Source organism: Equus quagga, chromosome 9 (genome assembly GCF_021613505.1).
Source record: "Equus quagga isolate Etosha38 chromosome 9, UCLA_HA_Equagga_1.0, whole genome shotgun sequence".
Lineage (NCBI taxonomy): Eukaryota > Metazoa > Chordata > Mammalia > Perissodactyla > Equidae > Equus > Equus quagga.
Genome location: NC_060275.1, coordinates 113,704,320 through 113,724,875, shown reverse-complemented (window position 1 = coordinate 113,724,875; position 20,556 = coordinate 113,704,320). Strand labels below are relative to the sequence as shown.

At 43.3% G+C, this 20,556-nt stretch overlaps 1 protein-coding gene across 5 annotated transcripts in view; it reads right to left on the bottom strand.

The window, feature by feature from the left end:
- SEMA5A (semaphorin 5A) overlaps positions 1-20,556 on the bottom strand; it is a 459,076-nt gene that overhangs the window by 142,315 nt on the left and 296,205 nt on the right. For all 5 annotated transcript variants that reach the window (XM_046672376.1, XM_046672377.1, XM_046672375.1 and 2 more), the window contains 2 exons: positions 19,886-19,984; positions 18,048-18,261 (listed from right to left, as the gene is read on the bottom strand). In XM_046672376.1, the coding sequence (XP_046528332.1) occupies positions 18,048-18,261; positions 19,886-19,984 (313 nt within the window). The remainder of the gene's footprint in view (positions 1-18,047; positions 18,262-19,885; positions 19,985-20,556) is intronic.

Here is a 20,556-nt window from a genome sequence, read left to right as displayed (position 1 = left end):
GGGAAGTGTACTGAGGTGGAGCCCTTGCCTTGCAGCTTTCCGGTCTCATAATTAGCTTAAAAATAGGGATTTAGAAATGACAAAATTATGGTAAAACTATTACTTAATCACCAAGCTCATTAGGAGTTTAGGAATTTTATAGATTGTCAACTGAATTTTATATACAGCATTGAAAGTGTTACCTCCATAACTTTCTGTTTGAGTCCATTGATAATAGAGATGATACCCTTTCAGACACAGATATGCCCTTATATTTGTCTTTAAAAACTCTAGGGCCCGGCCTGGTGGCGCAGTGGTTAAGTTCGTACGTTCGCTTCTTGGCGGCCCAGGGTTGCCCAGTTCAGATCCCGGGTGCAGACATGGCACCACTTGGCAAAAGCCATGCTGTGGTAGGCGTCCCACATATAAAGTAGAGGAAGATGGGCACAGAAGTTAGCTCAGGGCCAGGCTTCCTCAGCAAAAAAGAGGACTGGCAGTTGTTAGCTCAGGGCTAATCTTCCTCAAAAAAAATAAAAGTAAGAAAAATAAAAACTCAAATAATCAGGTTGGATTCTTATTCTTTTCTCTATTGTTAAGAGCTTTCCATTCAATCAGCAAGTGTCTGAATTTTATGGTGCAATTAGGATAACATGGCAATGAGCTTTGGTGCTTAAAATCAATGGAAAGATACATACAACAACCATATCCTCAAAGACACATTTCAAAGACAGTTAGTTTCTGGGGGCAATTCAATTGGCCTTGTAGTTGCTAGATCCAATGAGACTGAACCAATAGACATGCTATTGACAGGACAGTTAAAAAAAATATATGTTTAGTGACAAGATGACTCATTAATGTGAAGAGTAAGACACTCAACAGGCTCTCCTAAGATCTGAAATGTAGACATTGACTCAGGGGCTGACATGGACACGGCAATAACTACTCTATTTTTCTGTCCAGAAAGACTGTTGCCAGTTTTCGATCAACATATGTATTTGATGTCACCACCAAATGTTTCAATTTAATTCAACTTTACATTCTAAAACTGTAATAAATATTCTAAGTTGTATACATAATGTGCTTTTCTCTTCAGTTCATGACATTTTTCTTAAGTCATTTAAGTACATCAAGTAATAGAGAATTCAATAAGAACTGATTTTAATTTATAAACTGTCATACTGTTTGATTGCTTGCTTTAACCTAAAAACGGTATTTAAAAAAAACAAACTTGGATTGAATTAAAATGTATGAGATGAAGTTAGATATATTTATGCTACAGTATGCTTTAATATCCTAGAGAGATGTTCACAAAAACAGGAGATCACATCTCTGATTTGTGCTTTTGGAACATAAAGCAAAATATTGGGGGGATTTTTAAATCTGTGTTCACTATGAGTCTCCAAAAGAGAATTCCTTGCTGAAGTAGACCCCAAAAGCAAAGACATGGAACAAATATAAAACTAGGTTTGGTTTCCAAAGAAAATATCCACCTGTCTGTCTAATTGTAAACAGAAAGCTCAATCATTTCAGATCAGATCTTGCATCCAGGCTCATATAACCCATATACCAGACTACAGTTTGATCACTGTACTGAACACAAAGAAAAACCATCATCATCACCGTCATCCTCATCATCAACCACAAACCTTACCTAAAATGGAGAAAACAAAGAAAGAACACACAGGACTGGATGCGTCTAGCCTGGGGCTACGGTTACTAGCACAGGTGGATGAGGTATGAGGCGGGGTCCACAAGATTTATCAAGCACTCTCACAATCACCTACTTCTGCTGCTGTCCTGGGGACAAACAGCATGAAAACCACATAGTGAATATCTCTAGTATGTAGGAAGTCTTAAGCAGGAAAGTGAGAAGTTTCCAAGTAAAAAGATCTGTCATGGTTTCTTCCAGCTGAAGATTGGTCTATAATTAAAAAATATATGTGGAGTGCTAATGCTATTGTGCCATGCTCCAGGCTCAGTGCTTCACATGCATATGCTCATTGAACTCACAAGAATCACAGAGGTAGGCGCCATGTGATTCCCATTTGGTAGATGAAGACACTAAAGCCCAGGGGCTTAGTAACCTGTCCAAGTTCACAGAACTAGCCATGGCGGGTGTGGCAGGTGGTGGTTCTGTCCTGAATCTAGACAGTCTGACCTTGGAGCCTATACACTTACCATTCCGCTACACTGCAAACCTAATGGGCTGCAAGAGAACTAACAATATTCAAGAACTGGAGCTGGAATTCTGGACAATGCTTTAGAAAGCAAAGTGATGAGCAGGTTTGCTCAGGAGAGAGATGAGAAGGATTTCAGAAGGGACAAGAGAGGAAGACAAATGCCCAGAGGAAAGTTTACCCTGCAGCTATCAGAAACATCAGGAAAGACACAGAAAGAAGAAAATGTGGGAGGAAGGAGCCAACAATCCAAGGGCTTATTAAACAAGGATATTGTTGCCCCAACTCCAGAGATGATGTTACACATGGCGCCCACCATAGCCCCAGAGTGCCAATGAGTGGCTGTTAGCGTGTCTATTCCATGTTCCTTGTCCATCCACTGAACAATCTCCCCTTCGGATTTCTCAAGTAAAGGGAACATGGAGTCATGCCAAAGAGACTGGCCCACAGTTCCCTCTGTGCCCAGAGAAGCTCCATCATCTCTTCAAACCATCCTGAACCAATTTTACGGTAGCGTGACAAAGTGTGTTTTAGATAGAAATGCTCAAATACAGTTTTTCCTGGTGAGAAAACAAAGAAAGAATTGGTGCTTAGTGTGTCGTATGTGTTGTTCTTTAATTCCCCACACATTTACAGGTCGTTTTGGTCAGGGAGCTAAGCTACCTTTGGAGGCATGTCCTGCTGCCCTGCAGTGGTCCTTCAGGACGATGATGGGTCCCTGACTGGGTGACCTGCTGTAAAATCAGGAAGCTCCATTTCTTGGAAAGCAGAGCCTTTTGAAACTCAGCCAGCATCCTGTTCTCTTTCCAAAGATAGTAAAAAAAGCAGGAATAATTGTGAAACAGACAGCCAAATATCACTTGCATTTATAGATATAAATCTGGAGGTAGGGGATGTTTGAATTTCACCAGGCAGCATAATGAGGTACATATTGTTTTCCTTCCATTATGTAAGTTCTGTCTCTTGTTAAAATGCAATTCTCTACAAACTAGTATGTGTCACTTCTGAGTGAATTGAACAAGTCATAAATCAGGCGTTGTCTTCTTGTCTACAATGGATGTGAATGCATGAGAGAGAGAATAACTTCCTTATTATTATTAGAGGTACAAACAAATAGAAGGGGTGCTGCTAACTCATTCAAAATAAAAGCAGACATGAGGATATGTCAGCTTATGTGTAAATATATACACGGGGAAATTGTTTTTTCCCATGTTTGTAAAACATATTGAGTTATGGATTACAGAATGCTCTACAAAGTATGTCATGCTATAAGAATTATGTTTCATAATATAAGAAATTTCATTCTACACCTTTCCTTACATAATAGTGACCATGCAGATGGGAGTACTGAGAAGAGACCCACAATATAAATGAACGTGAGTAATGAGAACAGAAGCATCAAGTGCATCAAAAATTTTGAGAAGATTTTGACCAGGTAAAATTAAATGCTGAACATCCAAATGGATCTTTCCATTCTATATTCTTTCTATTCCGTTCCTACCACATCAGTCTGGAGGTGCTCTGTGTTAAAATGGTTCAACTGATGACTGACCAGATTACTGATAGGCTCTTGATATACAAATATCTAACTTCATGAGAATGGATATTAAAGACAGAATGGAATTCCAATTTTCCAACTCTACAAAAATCTTACTAGAATCAAACTCTACCATAAATTCTTTTGCAATCAAAAGCCACCTTGTGATACACTTGCTAAAGGCAGGCTACACAATGACTGGGCATGGAGCCTGTGTGGGTTGTGGCTCTGCCCAGCCCAGCTGGGCTGGACCACTGACACCTGGAATGCTCCTTCATTCTGTATGAGAATTCAGGGCACAAAAGACCTACCCTCTTGTAAGGATTAAAGAGTAAGTACATAGTAGATGCCAATAAATGGTGGCTGTAATTATTATTTTATGATTTACTCTTGATTTCCCTTTCAATAATTTATATTTAGTAGAGCTCCACATAATAATAATGAATAATCAAATATGCATATATTAAGCTTAAACGTAATCAGAATTTGAGGAACATAAAGACAGCCACGCTAAGTTTTGAAAATAGCAAGCTATCCCACAAAAGAAGAGGCGTTAATAGAAACAATCTTTAGATGTGACACATAGCAAGCCAGGGGTTTTCTGTTCCCTAATTTGTTGGTGTCAGTCATTATCAAAACCATTTCCATATATATTACTAGATTTCAGACTCTCTCTTACTGTGCACATGGTTTCCCTTGTCACAGTGACATGAAAATGTGCTGTGGCAGCTTTCAAAGTAAATCTAATTTCATCTAGGTGTTTATTAAGACTGGACAATTGAACTAAAATTAAATTAAATAAAGTAAAATGTGGTTTAAAAGCTGCTGATGTAATAAAGTTATTTCCTAAGATTTCTAGTAAAAGATAGATAGATATAGATATAGATATAGATATAGATAGATAGATAGATAGATATAGATAGATGGATGGATGGATGGATATACACGTTTGCTTGTGTGTGTGTGTCACATACATACATACATATAGTATTGAGGTGTATGTATATATGGCTCAATACTTCCACCTACTGGCTGTATAAACTTACTCAAGTCCTCTAACAGCATTCATTCTCAGATTCCTCTGTCTTAGAAAGGTGATAATAATGCCCAATAGGCATATCATTGTGAGAATCGAAGGCAACCCACGTCAAGTTCTTAGCACTTTGTTGCTAATCATCAAAATACAGATCACTATTTAAGTACGTAAATGAATATATATTAGTAATGAATATATACATAAACATACAAATTAGAATAAACACACACATTGGTAAACCTCCTAGGTATTTAATTACCAAGCTTATTCATTAACTTTGCATTGTGTATATCAAATTAGGGTGTGTGTTCCTTTCAACGGATCTGGAACCAAACACGATGGAGGGGCTGTGCTATCGATGGAGCCCTGAATGCCAGCCAGAGCCATCCTCCATCTTCAGGGACTCCCTGACCACCTCCTGTGAGGACTCTCCTGGGCACTGCATATTCGGGGGTAAACTGACAGACACAGCCCACGCCCTCAAGGACTGCGAGAGGAGACAAGACACAGAGCGACAAGTAATCACAATGATGATGAGGGCAGTGAGGGCCAAGGGCAGTGAGGTGAACTCAAGAATGAGAAAGGAGGGCATCAGGGACAGGCAGATGTGAGGTTGGGAATGGGTCACCGGGCCAAGAACAGGAGAGAGAGTAGGCTGAGAGAAGACCAAAGGGTGGCCTGGAATGGAATGAAGCTACAGTCAACGTAGAAGGGACCAATGGGACAAGAGGTAGAAGGCCAGGCCCGGCCAGTCACCCATAGTGAGGGGTCTGGATTTCTACTGCCACTGGAGAGGAACCGAAGAGTTTTAAAGAAAAGCTGATGATCCAAATTCCTGTGGGTGTGGTGGCGGCAGTGGTCAGGTAAAGGTGGGGGTGAGGGAGGGTGGCCCCAAGTGTATCCTTAGTGGTCACTGGCACCACAGTAATGTGAGTCTTGGATCCCAGGTCCTTCTTTCACTTTTTTTCACAGAAAAAAAGCCATGGCTAAAACATTTCTGATAGGACCTGAAACATGGTTCTAGCCAACTTAATTTCTTCCTCCTTCTAGGGGAATGTGACCTGTTGAAAATACCGTCTTTACATGGATTTGCTGATTCATGTAGGAGCAACTTGTACCATGGGGACATGTCCTGTCTCCCTAAATGAGAACTGTCACCTCCACATTAGCATGTGCCCTACAAGCCCCACAACTCGCACCTAGGCTCCTCCATCCCTTTCTGTCAATAAGAGCTTCGTTAACATTCTAGCTAATGGTTTTAACTGTTCTAACTAAATGTTTGAGCTGAAAGTGACAAAGACATCGTTGTCTCTGCTCTCTCTTTCCACTCCAAGCACAAAGCCTCCAGCAGTCTTTTCCACTGTGCTTTGTGCTTTGAAGATTCGCTCAATTCACACATCCTTCGGCTCAGTTATAAGTAATTTCATGTCTATGGTTTTCTCAGCATTTTCAAAACAGAAAATTTCTATTTTCCATGTTCATTTTTTCCTGTTTATATTTTAAATGTATAGGTTGCCTTCTTTTAAGAATTAATAATTGAGAATGCAGAACCATATATCAATACTTAGGAGTTTTTTAATTGGAATATTAACTTGAATTCAAAGATCTTAGGAGCATTTTGATGGCTATAAAATATTTCTAAAGACTAAGGGGAAAACATGTAAGATTTAACTGAAAGGGGATATGGAGCTACATATTATGCAGTTAGAATAAGTAAACTTGTATGATGGCTTGGTCTTTGTCTCTTGAGCTGAGCTTGGCCAGGTCAAAAACAAAGATGAGAACACCGTAGACTGAACTATCTAGTACGTAGCAGTGAACGAAAAAAATGTGAGGGGTCATCAACGGAGGGAAAGCACAAAGTTTAATAGAATAATATGGAGACATATTTACTGAAATACATAGAACTGGGTATCTGGTAAACAGGATGAGAATATGATTTATGGTCCAAACTGGAACATTTTTGAGAAAGAAAGGGACCGATGTTCATAAATCACAGCAGGGTGTCAGGAGGGACCCACAACTGTCACAAGGAAACTGCTTATGACCTCTAGACAGCGAACACTGAACTGGTTTCCTGAGTGGTTATATAAGTACAAGTAAATTTCTACATAATATATTGTAGTCTCTACAATGGGGCATATTTGTGTGTGTGTATTTACACAGGTCTCCACATGGCTTAGTGTATATACAGTTGGTACCTTCGGCCTCATAATTTCATGAGGGAAGGAAGGGCTCATACATCCATTCTCATTTGAAATGTACAAATTGAAAGTCCGAATGACCTAATGGCAAGTATAGAACCTTCATCACAAGCCTGAAGGGATTCTGTGGCTCCCCAACTCTGAGGCACTCTGTGCTCAATGACCGGATCAGAGCATGACACTATTTTCAAAGAGCACCATATCAAGTGACTCCTTCCTGTGACCAAAATTTTGTGCCTATAAAGGGCTGGTCCAGTTATTCCATAGGCTCTTCTGCTTGGGTTTAATAATCCCAGTTCATTCCATCTCCTTTTGCAAGGCTTTACTAATCAAGAAAACACTGTCACCCTTTTCCAAAGTCCCCATATCCTGCTGCCATGGCAGCTTGTGCATAAAAATGTGGACCTCAGGAGAGAGGTGGAGGCAGGTTGTGGGGTTGGTGTTTAAACAGATGGGAGGCTGGGAGCACATGGAGGGGGAAGGAGGCAAGCTCTGGAGAGGGATCTATCTTCCAATCCTAGCTCAGCTACACATCAGCCGTGTGGGCCTGGTTCAAGTGGCTAATCTCTCTGACCTCAGCTTGCTCATCCCTAAAATGAGGACAATGCCATCTCCCTTGAAGGGCTGTGTGGAGGATTACAGATGAGTGTGCATGGAGTTGCCCACCCACCTGGCACATTATAAATAGCCATTGTGACTCTCTCTTGCACATGAAATAATAACTGGAGCTAACAGAGACTCCAATAGGTGCACGGACACGCAGATGGAACGCAGGGAGGCCATTTATTTAAAATCATTTCAGACCCTATGAAGATAGTCAGTTTTGGTTTGCAACACAATTTCCAAAATATATTCACCTCACACAAGATAGACAATCTGCCCAGTGCCCTTGCGGGGCTGGATGAAGCCTGGAAAGTAGAGAAGTGCAGCTCATGGTGCTGTGTCGCAGCTCCAAGTCCAGGTCTCATCACCCAGCGAGTTGAAACTTTGGGCGTTAGATGTCAGCCTTCAGCCTTGCAGCTGCAGTACTGGGTGCACAATGACGCCCCTTTTTAAACATTTCCCCAGATGCTTGGTTGGTAAAATACAAAACTAGGCTGCTGACTATGCAATCCAGATGCTCGTTCTGGTTTTACCAAGATTATTTTCCTTGATAAATACTTTAGTTCTCTCAGACAAATACACTTCATTCCCAGACCCCATTTGTCTTTATTTTGCTTGTTCTGTGAACTCCACTTCCATTTATGAATGTCCTGCCTTAGCAAATGTCATCCCTCCACAGGACGCCTAGCACGGACGATTAACACCTTTAGGGACGAGGCTGCATAGACTTTGCCAACAGGGCTCTCACCATCCCCAGGACGGAGCCCAGTGGACTCACCGCAGCCTGGCCATGCCTGGACCACCAAGAGGCAGTACTGCTCCCAGGGAGAAGCCCTGAGCTCCACAAAGCACCTGTCTTCACGAGAAGCAGGAACAATCTCTCCTTGAGTTAAGCATAGAGGGATTTTCTCCCTCCAGGTAAATTATCTTCAATCATTAGGAGGTTAATCAATGTATTTTAAAGACCTCAAAAAGTGTATTTAATACTTGTCTAACATCATTAAAGCGTTTCAAACAGGAGAATTGAGATTGTTACAAAAAAGTATCCTTAACTAGAAACATAATAGCTCATAAAAAAATGATACTGTTAAAATGAGAATGCTTGTGGATTTCAAGTGGGTTTGCCTCCACCTGAGGTCACGGCTGGAATTTCAGAGAAGGGAGGAAGCCGTGGAGCTCATCCGGATGACCCAGCAGACCCGTAAACGTTTCCTCCAGAGAAGGAAAACAAGCAGGTCACTGAGCATTAAATGAGATGATGTCCACATAGATGTCCATGCTGAGTTAGTAAGGCTCATTTATGAACTAGTTTTTCCATGTGCCTCCCGAGGTTTTATTCTGTGTGTAAGCATGGAGGTCCCTCACAACTCACAAACTCAATCTGCACCACATTAATTTGGAAATGTCAATTTCCCCCTTTTCATGGGCTTACTGTTCCCCCAATTTGATTATCAGTTTCTTGAAGGCAGGTTTTACAGCTTCTCTATTTTAAGCATAGACAATTAAACACTTATTATCCTGCTTTACAGTAATCATTGAATAAGGGTTACTAACAATTCATATTTTAATGCATTAAAGCTGTTAAGATATTTCTCTAAACACATAAATTTGTTTTAAGAGTGACATTGGCACAGGGGGAAAATCTGATTTTGAGACTTATATTCATTACCAAACACATCACTCAGAATTTCAAATTCCTCCAGAACATTATCCAATCGATAATTGACTGAATAAATAATGGTTGAAAATGGGGGTCCAAAGGAGATGACAAAAGGAAGACTTTTTTAAGATGTTTGAACCTGAATCAGTTTCAAAGGTACAAATCTATTTTTTTTTAATTCTGGGTTACAACCAATATGACACGTTCCCTTCGTTTAACAACATGGTTCGTATTTCTGCTATTTATGAACTGTGCTTCTGTGTTACTCATTCAACAAATATTGATGGAAACTGAACTGTGTTTCAGGTACTATGTGAGGTACTGAGCACACAAAGATTGCTCACACATAATCCCTGCCCCCAAAGAATTCACGAACTCATGGGGAGAACAAAGAAGTAAATTGCTCATCTGTTAACTCACTTATTCAAAAAACGTATTGGGTGCTCCCTATGAGTCCAGCACTGTTGAAAGCGTGTGGGGCACATGAGTGAACAAAACCCATGAGCCTCGCCATTGGGGGACTTTCTTTCTAGTGGAGGAAAGAAGACAAGTCCTAAAAGAGCACAACAGCTAAGAACACAAACTGAACGTGGTAGGAGGGTCAAGAGGGCCAGGTGGGGGAGGGTGCAATTTCAAATAAGGTGGACAGAGTGCGATCCCACTGAAAAGTAGCATGTCTGCAAAGACAGGAAGGAGCTAAACCAGCTGGCCAGGTGGATTATCTGGGGGTAAGAGCTTTCCAGATAGAACAGGGGCAGGCAATCTACAGTCTGAGGACTGAATGCTCCCCTTTGGCCATAAGTAAAGTTTTATGAGCACACAGTCACAGGCATTCATGTACACATTGGCAATGGCTGCTTTCACGCTACAATGGCAGAATTGGAAAGCTGCAGTGGAGACCATGTGGACCGCAAAGCCTAAAATATTTACTCTCTAACCCTTTATAGAAAAAGTCTGCTGATCCCTGGGAGAGACAGAAGAGCCAGTGGCACTGAGCAGCACCGAAGAGGCTAAGGCAGAGGGAGCAAGGGGTCAGTAGAAGGACGGGGGACAAGGAGGCAGTGGGAGGTCGGTGGGTGGCACTTTGGCTTTCTCTGCAGATGAAATGGGGCCTCTGGTGGGTTTTCAGCAGAAGGACCAGTAGCTCCAGTACCATGGGTACTGTGGGGGTAAGCACAACCATGCACAATGCCGAGAAGGGATGAAAGAGACCCAACCGAGTCTGGGGAAAGGGAAACTTCAACTGAAGGAAAGAGGAGCCAGAATTAGGCAGGAGGCAAACATCAGCATAAATAGTACGTGCAAAGGAATATGGTGAGGAAGGCACGATGCACGCAGGGAGCTGCACTCCTCCTAAGGCCGCCAGGAACACACATGGGGAAAGTAGCAGGAGTCAGGGCTCAAAAAGCAGATGGAGCCAGATCACATGGCCCAGAAAAAGAAAGCAGGTAAACCGGAGGAAGGCATCTACAGCCGTGCCAGGCCTGCTCTCCCTCTCCACGCCAGCCCTTGCTGACAGCCGATGGCACGTCCCACCACCTGGGTCTTGTTGTGCACAGGTGCATCAGTGAAGTTTGGTGTACATCTGGTAGAGATGGTGGGAAGAAATTGTACCTGGAACTCTGGCATGTTCTAGATCCAAGGGACTTGGCTTGCTCAGAGCAGGGTTTTGAAACCATGTCAGGTATTTACGCTGGGTTTCTGGAAGGTGCTGTGGGAAGATTAGAGGTTTGGTAAGTCCTTACTCAGGGCTCCCTGTGTCCTGGCAGGATGTCACCCTGGACAGGCCAATGCCATCACTGCCTGAAGATGAGCCCTGAAGTGCTGGGGGTCCCTCAAGGCGGGGGTTGCGGAAGGGCCATGGCTTGCTGTGCTCTGTCTACATGTTCCGAAGCCCTGACGAGCAGTCTTCATGCCTACATGATTCTCTCAGTCTGGAGGGTCAGAGTGCTCATTTCCGCCAAGCCCTCACTGTAGTCCTTGGAGGGAGTAACTCAGACACAGAATGAGCCAGACAAGATCCCCTTTAGGATGCTGCCCTGAAAAAAGGTGCTTCTTCCCCAGGATCATGGGGCAGGGGAAGGATGCCCAGTGGAGAGAGCAGCCGTAACATATTGTCCACCTCAGCGCTCTGGCGAGCAGAAGGAGGAACAGGTGTAAACCAGCACTGCCTTGGGCAGAGGACCGACAATCTTTACCTCCAGCCTTCCGATTCTCACTGGAAACAAGAAGGCAACATCGTCTTCTAAGAGTGAGGATGAGACTGCGGAAATGAGGAGACTGCAGAGGGGGCAGAGGATTTACGGGCAGCACAGGAAAGAGGATTAAGATTGTCACCAGAAAACAAGATGCTGCAGTTTAAGATTTCAACATTTGAGCATTTCTTGATTAGAGCACAGTCATGAGTTGAATTGCATCCCTCCAAAATATATGTGGATGTCCAACCCCCCACGATCTGTAAATGTGACTTTATTTGGAAAGAGCGTCATTGCGGATATAATGGTTGAGATGAGGTCATATTGGATTAGGGTGGGCTCCTGATCCAATATGACTTGTGCCCTTATATGAAGATGACTGTGTGAGGACATAGAACACACAGGGAGAAGGCCATGTGAAGACAGAGGCAAAGACTGGAGTGACGCTGCCACAAGCCAAGGAATGCCTGGGGCTACCAGAGTGGGAAGAGGCAAGACAAGTCCTCCCCTAGAGCCTTCAGAGGGAGCAGGGCTCTGCTGACACTTGATTTTGGACTTCCAGCTTCCCGAACTCTGAGAGAATAAATGTCTGTTATTTTAAGCCACTCAGTTTGTGGTACTTTGTTCTGGAAACCCTAGGAAACAAACAGAGACATTGTCCAAAATGTCACTAAAGGCATGGCTTGAGGAAGTAGAGATGGTGGGTGGCTGGTGGGAGGTTTGGGTAGGAAGAGGCCTAGGACAGTGCTGGTACAGCAAACGAGAGACATTGGTGACTGCTGTGCTGGTCATTTGATGAGTTTGCCCTATGAGTTAACTAACAGAATTATGGGAAGGGGCTACCTCCATGTAGAGGCAAATTGTCCTACACGCAAGTTAATCACAAGCAGTAAATCTGAATGCAAAAATTTTGCTGACCACGGTTAGTAGACGCTATCCTCCAGACCTCTCCTGCTGAGAGAATTGTCTTTCCTCAACACCAAAAAGTTGGAAAAAACTGGGAAATGTCCAAAACAAAGACATGAGTTCTGTTTATTATCATACGTGAGCAGCTGTTAGCTGAGAGAGAGCCTCCAGGGGTCCCGAGTCTTGCTAGCACCTCGAGGGACCCCAGACTGCAGAGTGATGGGCAGGTCTGAATGTGCCCGGAGGACCTGGATGGGCGGCAGAAGGATGGGGAGGTCAGGAGCGGCCAGCCCCAGAGGGCGGCATGGGGACTGCAGGAAAGCGTGGAGGAAGCTTGTCAAGTCAGGAAAGAGGAGGCTGACTTCCTCTTTAGGAGCCAGTAATTCAGGGCCACGGCCCAAAATGTGCCCCCATTCACTCAGCCAACAAACATTTATTCCCTGCCTACTACACATCAGATAGTCCATCTGACTTTGGGGAGTTCACAGTAATTACCTTTATTTATTGAGCACTTGCTGTGTGCCAGACACTAATATCCATCCTCCCTTCATTGTCTCATCTTATCTTCACAAGAGTGGGGTCAGGTGGCTAGTTAACTTAGGTTTACAGACAAAGAAACCAAGAGGTGAGACACAAATCAGTATCCTGAAGGGTGAGCTTGATTCACCCTTAAGTCTTTCCACAGCCAAAGCCTCCTCTCTCTCCCCGTGAGCCTCACGTCATACAACAGAACCAGAGCACAGTCCCCAGCCCCTGGGGGCCCTCAACATAGTGCGGAGACGAGAAACACATGACGGAGCACAGGGAGAAAGCGCAAGGGAGAGACACACAGTCTGTGGGTTCCTCGAGGAGGAGGGACTTGGAGAGGCCAAGGAGGGCTTCTGGGTGGAGCACGGGACTCTCGAAGGATGCAAGGAAATTAGCCGGGAAAACTAAGTGTGTGTATGAGGGGAGCAAGCGTGGGATTCTAGGCACAGGAGACAGAGGGAGGGAGGAGGGGACGGAGGATAAAAGATATGGCCAGATCATGAAGCAACTGATAAGGATGGCAAAGGAGTTCAGGCTTATCCTGAAGACTGGTGACTGTGGCTGAATTCAGGCCCTGGAATAGGGCATTTTGTCCCTGCTGTGCTGGTTCTACAGTCTTTAAGCCCAGTTAGTTGTCAGCATTATAAAAGTAGAGATGTCACAAGAAAATCAAGATTTCTGACTTCTTGAGAAAAATCAGATGCCCTGGTCACCCGGGCCCAGCACTGCCCATGGCATGAAGAGGCAGAAATTCAGTGGCCACCAAGCCCTTTAGAGAGAGCCTGAATGCTGCTGTTGGCCACAGTCCTCACCACCCCCAAACGTCCACACGCCCTCTCTCTCTCACTGACATTTACTAACTGGCTCCTGTACAGCTGTGGTCGTCACACATTGGTACACAACTGGGGGCTTTTTACAAAGACTTGAAGAAGAATATGATCATATTTGTGTCTCCTCATAGATAAAAAAGTTGCCTGGGATAGATAGAGAGACCATCCATTCATTCTTCTTATGTATTTACTTTTACACTTTCACTTATTAACATCTGTTGAGCACTGGCCAGGCACCGTGGATACCCAGGAGTAGACGAGACCAGTGCAATCTGATGTGGAACTAGCTTTCTAGAGAGAGAGGCAGGACTCAATAACCAAACACATAATCAATAAGGTGATAATCAATAGGGATTCCCCCTAGGAAGGAAATGGAAAGGTGATGGGATGGAGTAAATGGAGTAACCCAGGAAGCTCCTTGGACAGGATGACCAGGGAAGGCTTCTCCACGGAGGAGACACTGAGGCTTGATATGAAACTCTGGACCTCATTGCAGCCCCACAGGGCAACATGGATCTTGGCAGATTCACTAAAAAGAGGCACAAATCTATCGTCAAGTACAAGATAGCTTTCTACTCCTTCTATCTTCTTGTCACTGCTGCCATACAGACGACGGGCACTGACAGAGAGAAGGAGCATGCTAATGCCAGAAGACCCTGCTGGAGATGGGAGAGTTCTTTCAGATTTCAGATGATTACCTTAACGTCTTTGGGAACCCCAGTTTGATGGGCAAGATTGGCAGCTGGCTGGTGGTTCAATGTTTGCAACAAACCTCTCCAGAACAGTGCCAGATCCTGTGGGAGAATTATGGGCAGAAGGAGGCCGAGAAGGCAGCCCGGTGAAGGCATTACACGAGGAGCTGAATCTGCCAGGTGTGTACATGCAGAATGAAGAAGAGTTACAGCTACCTTATGGATCTCATTGAGCAGTATGCTACACCTCTGCCCCCGGCCATCTTCCCGGGGCTAGCACACAAGCTCTACAAGCAGAAAAAGTGACCTAGAGACAGCAAGAGCAGGAAGCAGAGGCTCTCAATAAATTACTGTTTAACTTTAAAAAAAGGGGGAGGGGAGAAGGTCTCAGGTGGAGGCGACAGCGTGGGCAATGGTCCAGAGCAGGGGAGGACACGGATAATGGGAGGATGATGGGGCACAGCTTGTTTGGGTGGGGAGAGTGGAGGAAGATGAGGTCCCAGAGGTCCCAGAGCAAGCCACAGAGGGCCTCCAAGTGCCAGGGAAGAGGGACGGTATTTTCTTTTCCCAGAAAAGGCAAGGCATTAAAGAGTGCCTAAGCCGGGGACTCTCAGGATCTGGGTCCAGTGTTGAAAGACCACCCTGGCTAGTTCATGGAGAATGGTCAGAGAAGGGCTACAGTAGCATTTCTGAGGAAACCTTGAACAAACACAGACACAGAGAGAATAGGAAGGAGGACCCCCTCATGACTCCTCCTTCCTGTCCCCACTATGCTCTGCCCAGAACAAATGCAATGCTCTGAGCTCCATCTGTTGACTCCTGTACCTTGATTGCCAATCAGTTCAAAACTCAAGAGGAGAATATAAGAGCATCATTTAATGGGTCCCTAAAGTCACAAAAGGAAAGAGGACCCTTCTTGGACACTGCAGAAGTAAGGGTGTTTGTTTTTAGCTTGTTTGGGATTCTTTATTCATTATCTCATTTAAGAAGGAGGAGATCTGAGCATCTTTATAAAAAAAATGGTGGTCATCATTAGCAAGGAAGAAATTCAAGGCTATGGCAAAAAAGAAGGTATATAAGATAAGCAACAATCTCAAGTAAGAAAGAAAATTACTTCAGAACCACAGTGGAAAGAACTGAGACAGGGGCGGCTGGTCAAAGGGCAGAGGGGATGCAGCGTGTGTTTTCCAACTAGGGCAGTGACAATAAATGCCCTGCATCCAAGCTCAGCAGGTGATAGCAGCAGAGCTAAGTGGGGGTCAGAGGCTAGAATTTGTCCTGGATGGGGATCAATCAGAGCAGAAGACCAGGGACAACCAGGAGTAGAAACATCTCAGGGTTAGATAGAAGAAGGAAGCATCCCAACAGACACAGCAGAAGGAATAAACACGTGGCTGCAAGAACTTGAAACCCTCAGTCAGGGCTCTCAGCTCTCTCTCCCAGGAGTGACGGCCTTCCTGGTGTGGGCCAGGGAAGGGGCGAGGAGGGCTGCTCTCTGAGAGAAGCAAGGCCATTCAGTGCCGTGGGAGTGATGATGACACTGTATTCTAAGTGGTAGCTCCACCATGTTTATTTTGGAAGTGTTTCCAATGTCTGCAGTTGTTGGATGAAATCACATATATAACAGCAGTGTCTTTTTGGAATCTCAAACATTAACTCCTTTGTTAAACAAATAATGGCAGCATGCCTACTAGGACTGTGGTAAGCCCTGGGTTAGCTCTTGACTGTCCTTATTACATCCCCTGACTCTCAAATGAAAAGGATTCTACCCAGAGAGTTAATAGGATCTGACCATCTGATCAGCCAGGGGGTATCTGAGTCCTACATAAAGAAACAGCCAGTGTTTAGAACTCCTGCTATGACTTGAAGTCTTTTTCCAGGATATTCTTAAGGGCATCACTTTTGGGAAAAGAAAGGCATTGTGCTCCTAATTACTTTTTACTTTGCTTTTGGCAAACTCTAATTACAATGCCTTTGGTTGGGGGAGAAGTAATTTTGATTTTTAACTGGAAACTTTGCTTGGCCAGTAAAAGTCAACAAATGAATAGAAAGAAGAATTTTAAACTACCCAGATGAAAGCTTCAGGGCCGAAAGGAGACCTTCCAGAGAGAGTCAATGAGTTTGGCTGAAACCAGTTCAACAGAAACAATGTTAATGGAGGGAATGTAGCTACTGTTTGGTTTTGGAAAACAATTCATCCTGCCCTTTGGAAGCATGCAGTCATTCAGCTTCCTGGACAGACTCGATGAGGAAATATTCTTTTCTACAAGGGAGTCTTTAAAAGGCAAACTGTGATGGCCAGTTTGACTATATTATTTGACAAAATACTTGTGTGTATATATACACATACACACAAATATGCATAAGTAATGGGTCTAACCTAGAGGTTCTCAACCAGAGGCAATCTTTCTCCCCAGGGTATATTTGGCAATTTCTGGAAAAAGTTTTTGTTGTCACACCTGGGGTGGGGGACAATGCTATTGCATCCAGTGGGTATAGGCCAGGGATGCTACTAACCATCCTACAATAGCCAGGACAAACCACCACTCTCCAACAAAGAGTTACCTGGCCCAAAACGTCAACAGTGTTGAAGTCGAGAAACTCTGGTCTACACAATTAGCTTGTACTTGGCAAAAGGCCAGTAAATCTTTGTAAAACTTTAGAGCTCAAAATGGTAAATCCTATAATTACAATTTCAAGATTTCATCTTTGTGCAAATTATCAAATATATGCTTCAGGGAATGGATTGCATATATCTGTCCATATCCTCATGTTTGTGAATGTGTGCATGCAGCCACATTCACACATGAACATACACATATACAGAAGGCTATATTTCAGCTAGCACATCTCAGGGCATTGTACATAGCCAACCTCAATTTGGGTGGTTGGCACCACCTTCTGAATGCTTAGTGAGTAAGTGACCAAATTGTAGTCCAGGATTGAAAGGAAGTCTTCTGGGGGTTTCTGATTTCTTCAAAAACAAAAAACAAAAAAGGACACAAGGAGTGTGGTTCTTCTTCCATCAGATGTTGTCATATCTGGATGCAGTACCTGAAATTGCAGCCGTGATGCTGCATCCACGAGCAGAGCTGGCCTGAGGACCAACCAGACAGACTGTGGATGGCAGGCGGAGCAGTGCCAGGATCTGGGTCCTTATGAACTCTTGAGCCATTGAAGTAAGCAACTCCGAAGACATCTACCCCAACCATCTAGTTATATGACTTGTATCTTTTTTGTTTTTTCAGTTGGTTAAGCTATTTGGAGCTACCTGTAGACAACACATTCTTTTACACAGTGTCTGAAAATTTCATGAAATGCTAGTGATTTCCCTCTTTAGATATACAATAAATAAGCTAAGAAAGAATGCACATGCATCTTCAGATATCTTTGACACAATATCAAATTTCCTAGACTTCAAACCACAATATAAAACAACAGCTTAAGTTCGAATGAATGCTCATATCAACATTAGCCCTGTTATCAAGGTCTCCAGTGTGGGAATATCACTTCTCTTCTTATTAGCAAAGAACCAGAGGATGCCCTTCCACATTGAAGCTCAGAACAAGTTACATTTTGTTCTTTTTAGAAAACGAAGAAATTGTTTTTCTTCAGAAACCGTGACAATTTTCTTTGGAGCACCAAGTAACCAGGCATCATGGACGAATAAGACGGGAAAGTGGAAGTGAGTGTGACTTACCATTGAGCCATTTGGAGTTGTACTGCGCGGTGCGGAGCGGCGGTAAAACGCCCAGGCTCCGGTAGATGGCGGGATCGCGGCCCGGGAAATCCATGGCAGTAGCAGCATAGAGCTCCCCGCCGGCCGTGAGGAGAGCCGTGGAATTGTGCTGGGGGCTGTAGGGGCAGCGGGCCATGCCGCTGATCTGATCATGGATCTCCGTCAGGTTACTCAACTACGAGAGAAGACAAGAGAGAGAAACCAATTAACCCCCATGCACGCCCATTAATGGTGTTAATGGATCATGTCTACCTGAACTACAAATGAAGCATGTGCTATAAACTCTCTGGGGCTCAGGAAAAGACACCACAAACTTTTACCCTCTGACCGTGATGAGAACAGCATGCTGTGGTCACGGTTAGAGAATCCAAATAGATCTCTCTCTCTCTCATGATCCCTACGAGTTACTGCACCCCATGCTATTGAATACTCAACAAAACATGAAGTAAGATTATTGTATATGGCTTCTAATTATGATGCATGAGGCAGTACAGATTTTTCCACTTTAATAAAGAAACTGACTTCTATATTTATAGAAAATATAAACTGCAATAAAGAATGATGTACAATTTTATCAATATAAGTGGATCAAAATATTATGAATAGTCCCAAATTGTGTTCAGGGGTAAGCATGTGTGGATTTTTAGCACCACATAGCCCAAATTTGCAAGACTTTATTTTTTCAGTTTTCAGAGAAGCAACTCGGTGTCTTGCAGGCGTCTGGTGTGAGTGAGTGTGTCAAGTGCCGGATTCCCAACGAATCACTGAATGAGAAAAGCTCGGTGAGTGGCAGGGCATCTTTGTTCCACTTGCTTCTTCACTCTTCCCTGAGAGGTGACAGAGCAGAGAGGTCAGGCAGAAGGACTCACGCACACCACCTGCTCTACCAGTAGACTTGTAGCCTCGGGTAAGTGACTCTTCATGCCTCAGGCTATTTTGTAAAATGACTCAAAGGATGATCACCCCATGGGGCAGATGTGAGGATTAATGATTGAGTCGATGTAAAGTGCTCAGAACAGGGCTTGGCACCCGGAGATCTCTCTGTGAGCATCACTTATCACCCTCCGCCCCCCATTATTTCCAATAACTGAATGTTAACTTGAGAATAATGAAGAGTTAAGCAGTGGATAAATTCAAAGCCTGTAAGAAGTTGTGTAACCAGGAAATTAACATAACGATATTTCCTCATTATGTTCCCTGAGGAAGATCAAATTAATATCCCAAATTAGGAAGATTACAAGTGTGCTCTGATAAGCCTGCTGCTCTACATATGAGACACGGATGCCAAAAATTCCTCCCTCTATAATGACAGGTGAAAAGAAAAAGAAAGGGGCTCAGTTATCACTTTACTTTGCCTAGGGTTCCATTTGTTGGGTTGCTTTAATTTTTTGACATGCTTCTTACCCCATTTGTAAGTTATATTTTCTTTAGTTGTGTGTGATTTTAGGTCATTTAAATACTTAACAGTATCCCTACAATAAAACAGAATAAGAAAAAAGAACGTGTTGAGGATTAATGTTGAGGGTCACTGGTGAGGAAAAAGCGGGTAGAAATAGCTTAAAACATAATTAACTTTAATTATACAAGCTATGGTTATTTCCAGTTCTTTACATAATTGACAGTTGTGATTAGGAATAAATCAATAATACATCAAGTATTTATTAAATTTGACAAAAGATGTTTTTTGAATTAAAGAGCAACTCCTTGGAGAACAGAAATATATTTAACACTAGGGTTTTATCGGAACGTTTGGATTTTCCGGATATTAAATTCCGTCAAGGCTCAATGTGAAGACTTACCGTCCGGTTGGTGCAGACGGGCGTGAAGGCGTTGGTCCCACAGGTAAATAACCGGTCACCGCCCACCAGAAGGACCCGGATGTAGTTCTGACATTCCTCCTGAAAAAATTCACAAGAAACACCTTAAAAGGCCTGAGCACAAGATGAAAGGTGAATATGAATACAATTTGTCTGGCTAATAAAGTAAATGTTAATTGACCACTAAAAAGAAAAGAGAAAAAAACTCTTGGATATTGACCAACAAATAACAACAGCAGCATTGTTAAATAATCTGACTTGCTCTACCAGCACACTTGTTCAAGAGAGGAGATTTATTAAGATAAATATACGTTCAATTAAAATCTCAAAGTGTGTGTCTTCTTTTGATGAACCTAGTTTCATTTTGAATTGTATGTGATAACACTGCAAATCCTAAACTGCCTTGGACATGTAATAGGGAAATAAATAAAAGGAAACGATTTGAGGCTGCTCACGAAACAGTGTCTTAGAAAACTTCCCCAGGACTCCGAACAAACGTTGCAAATGCTTCTCCCAATGTGAGGGTCACATGGGCAACTCTGTATACCAAGTGGAACAAGTTTTACACATAGTTCTCAGACTGCATTATGTACACAGTAAGAATCTATAAACGTTTTTATTCTTGATGGACAATAAAAATATAACTAATAAGG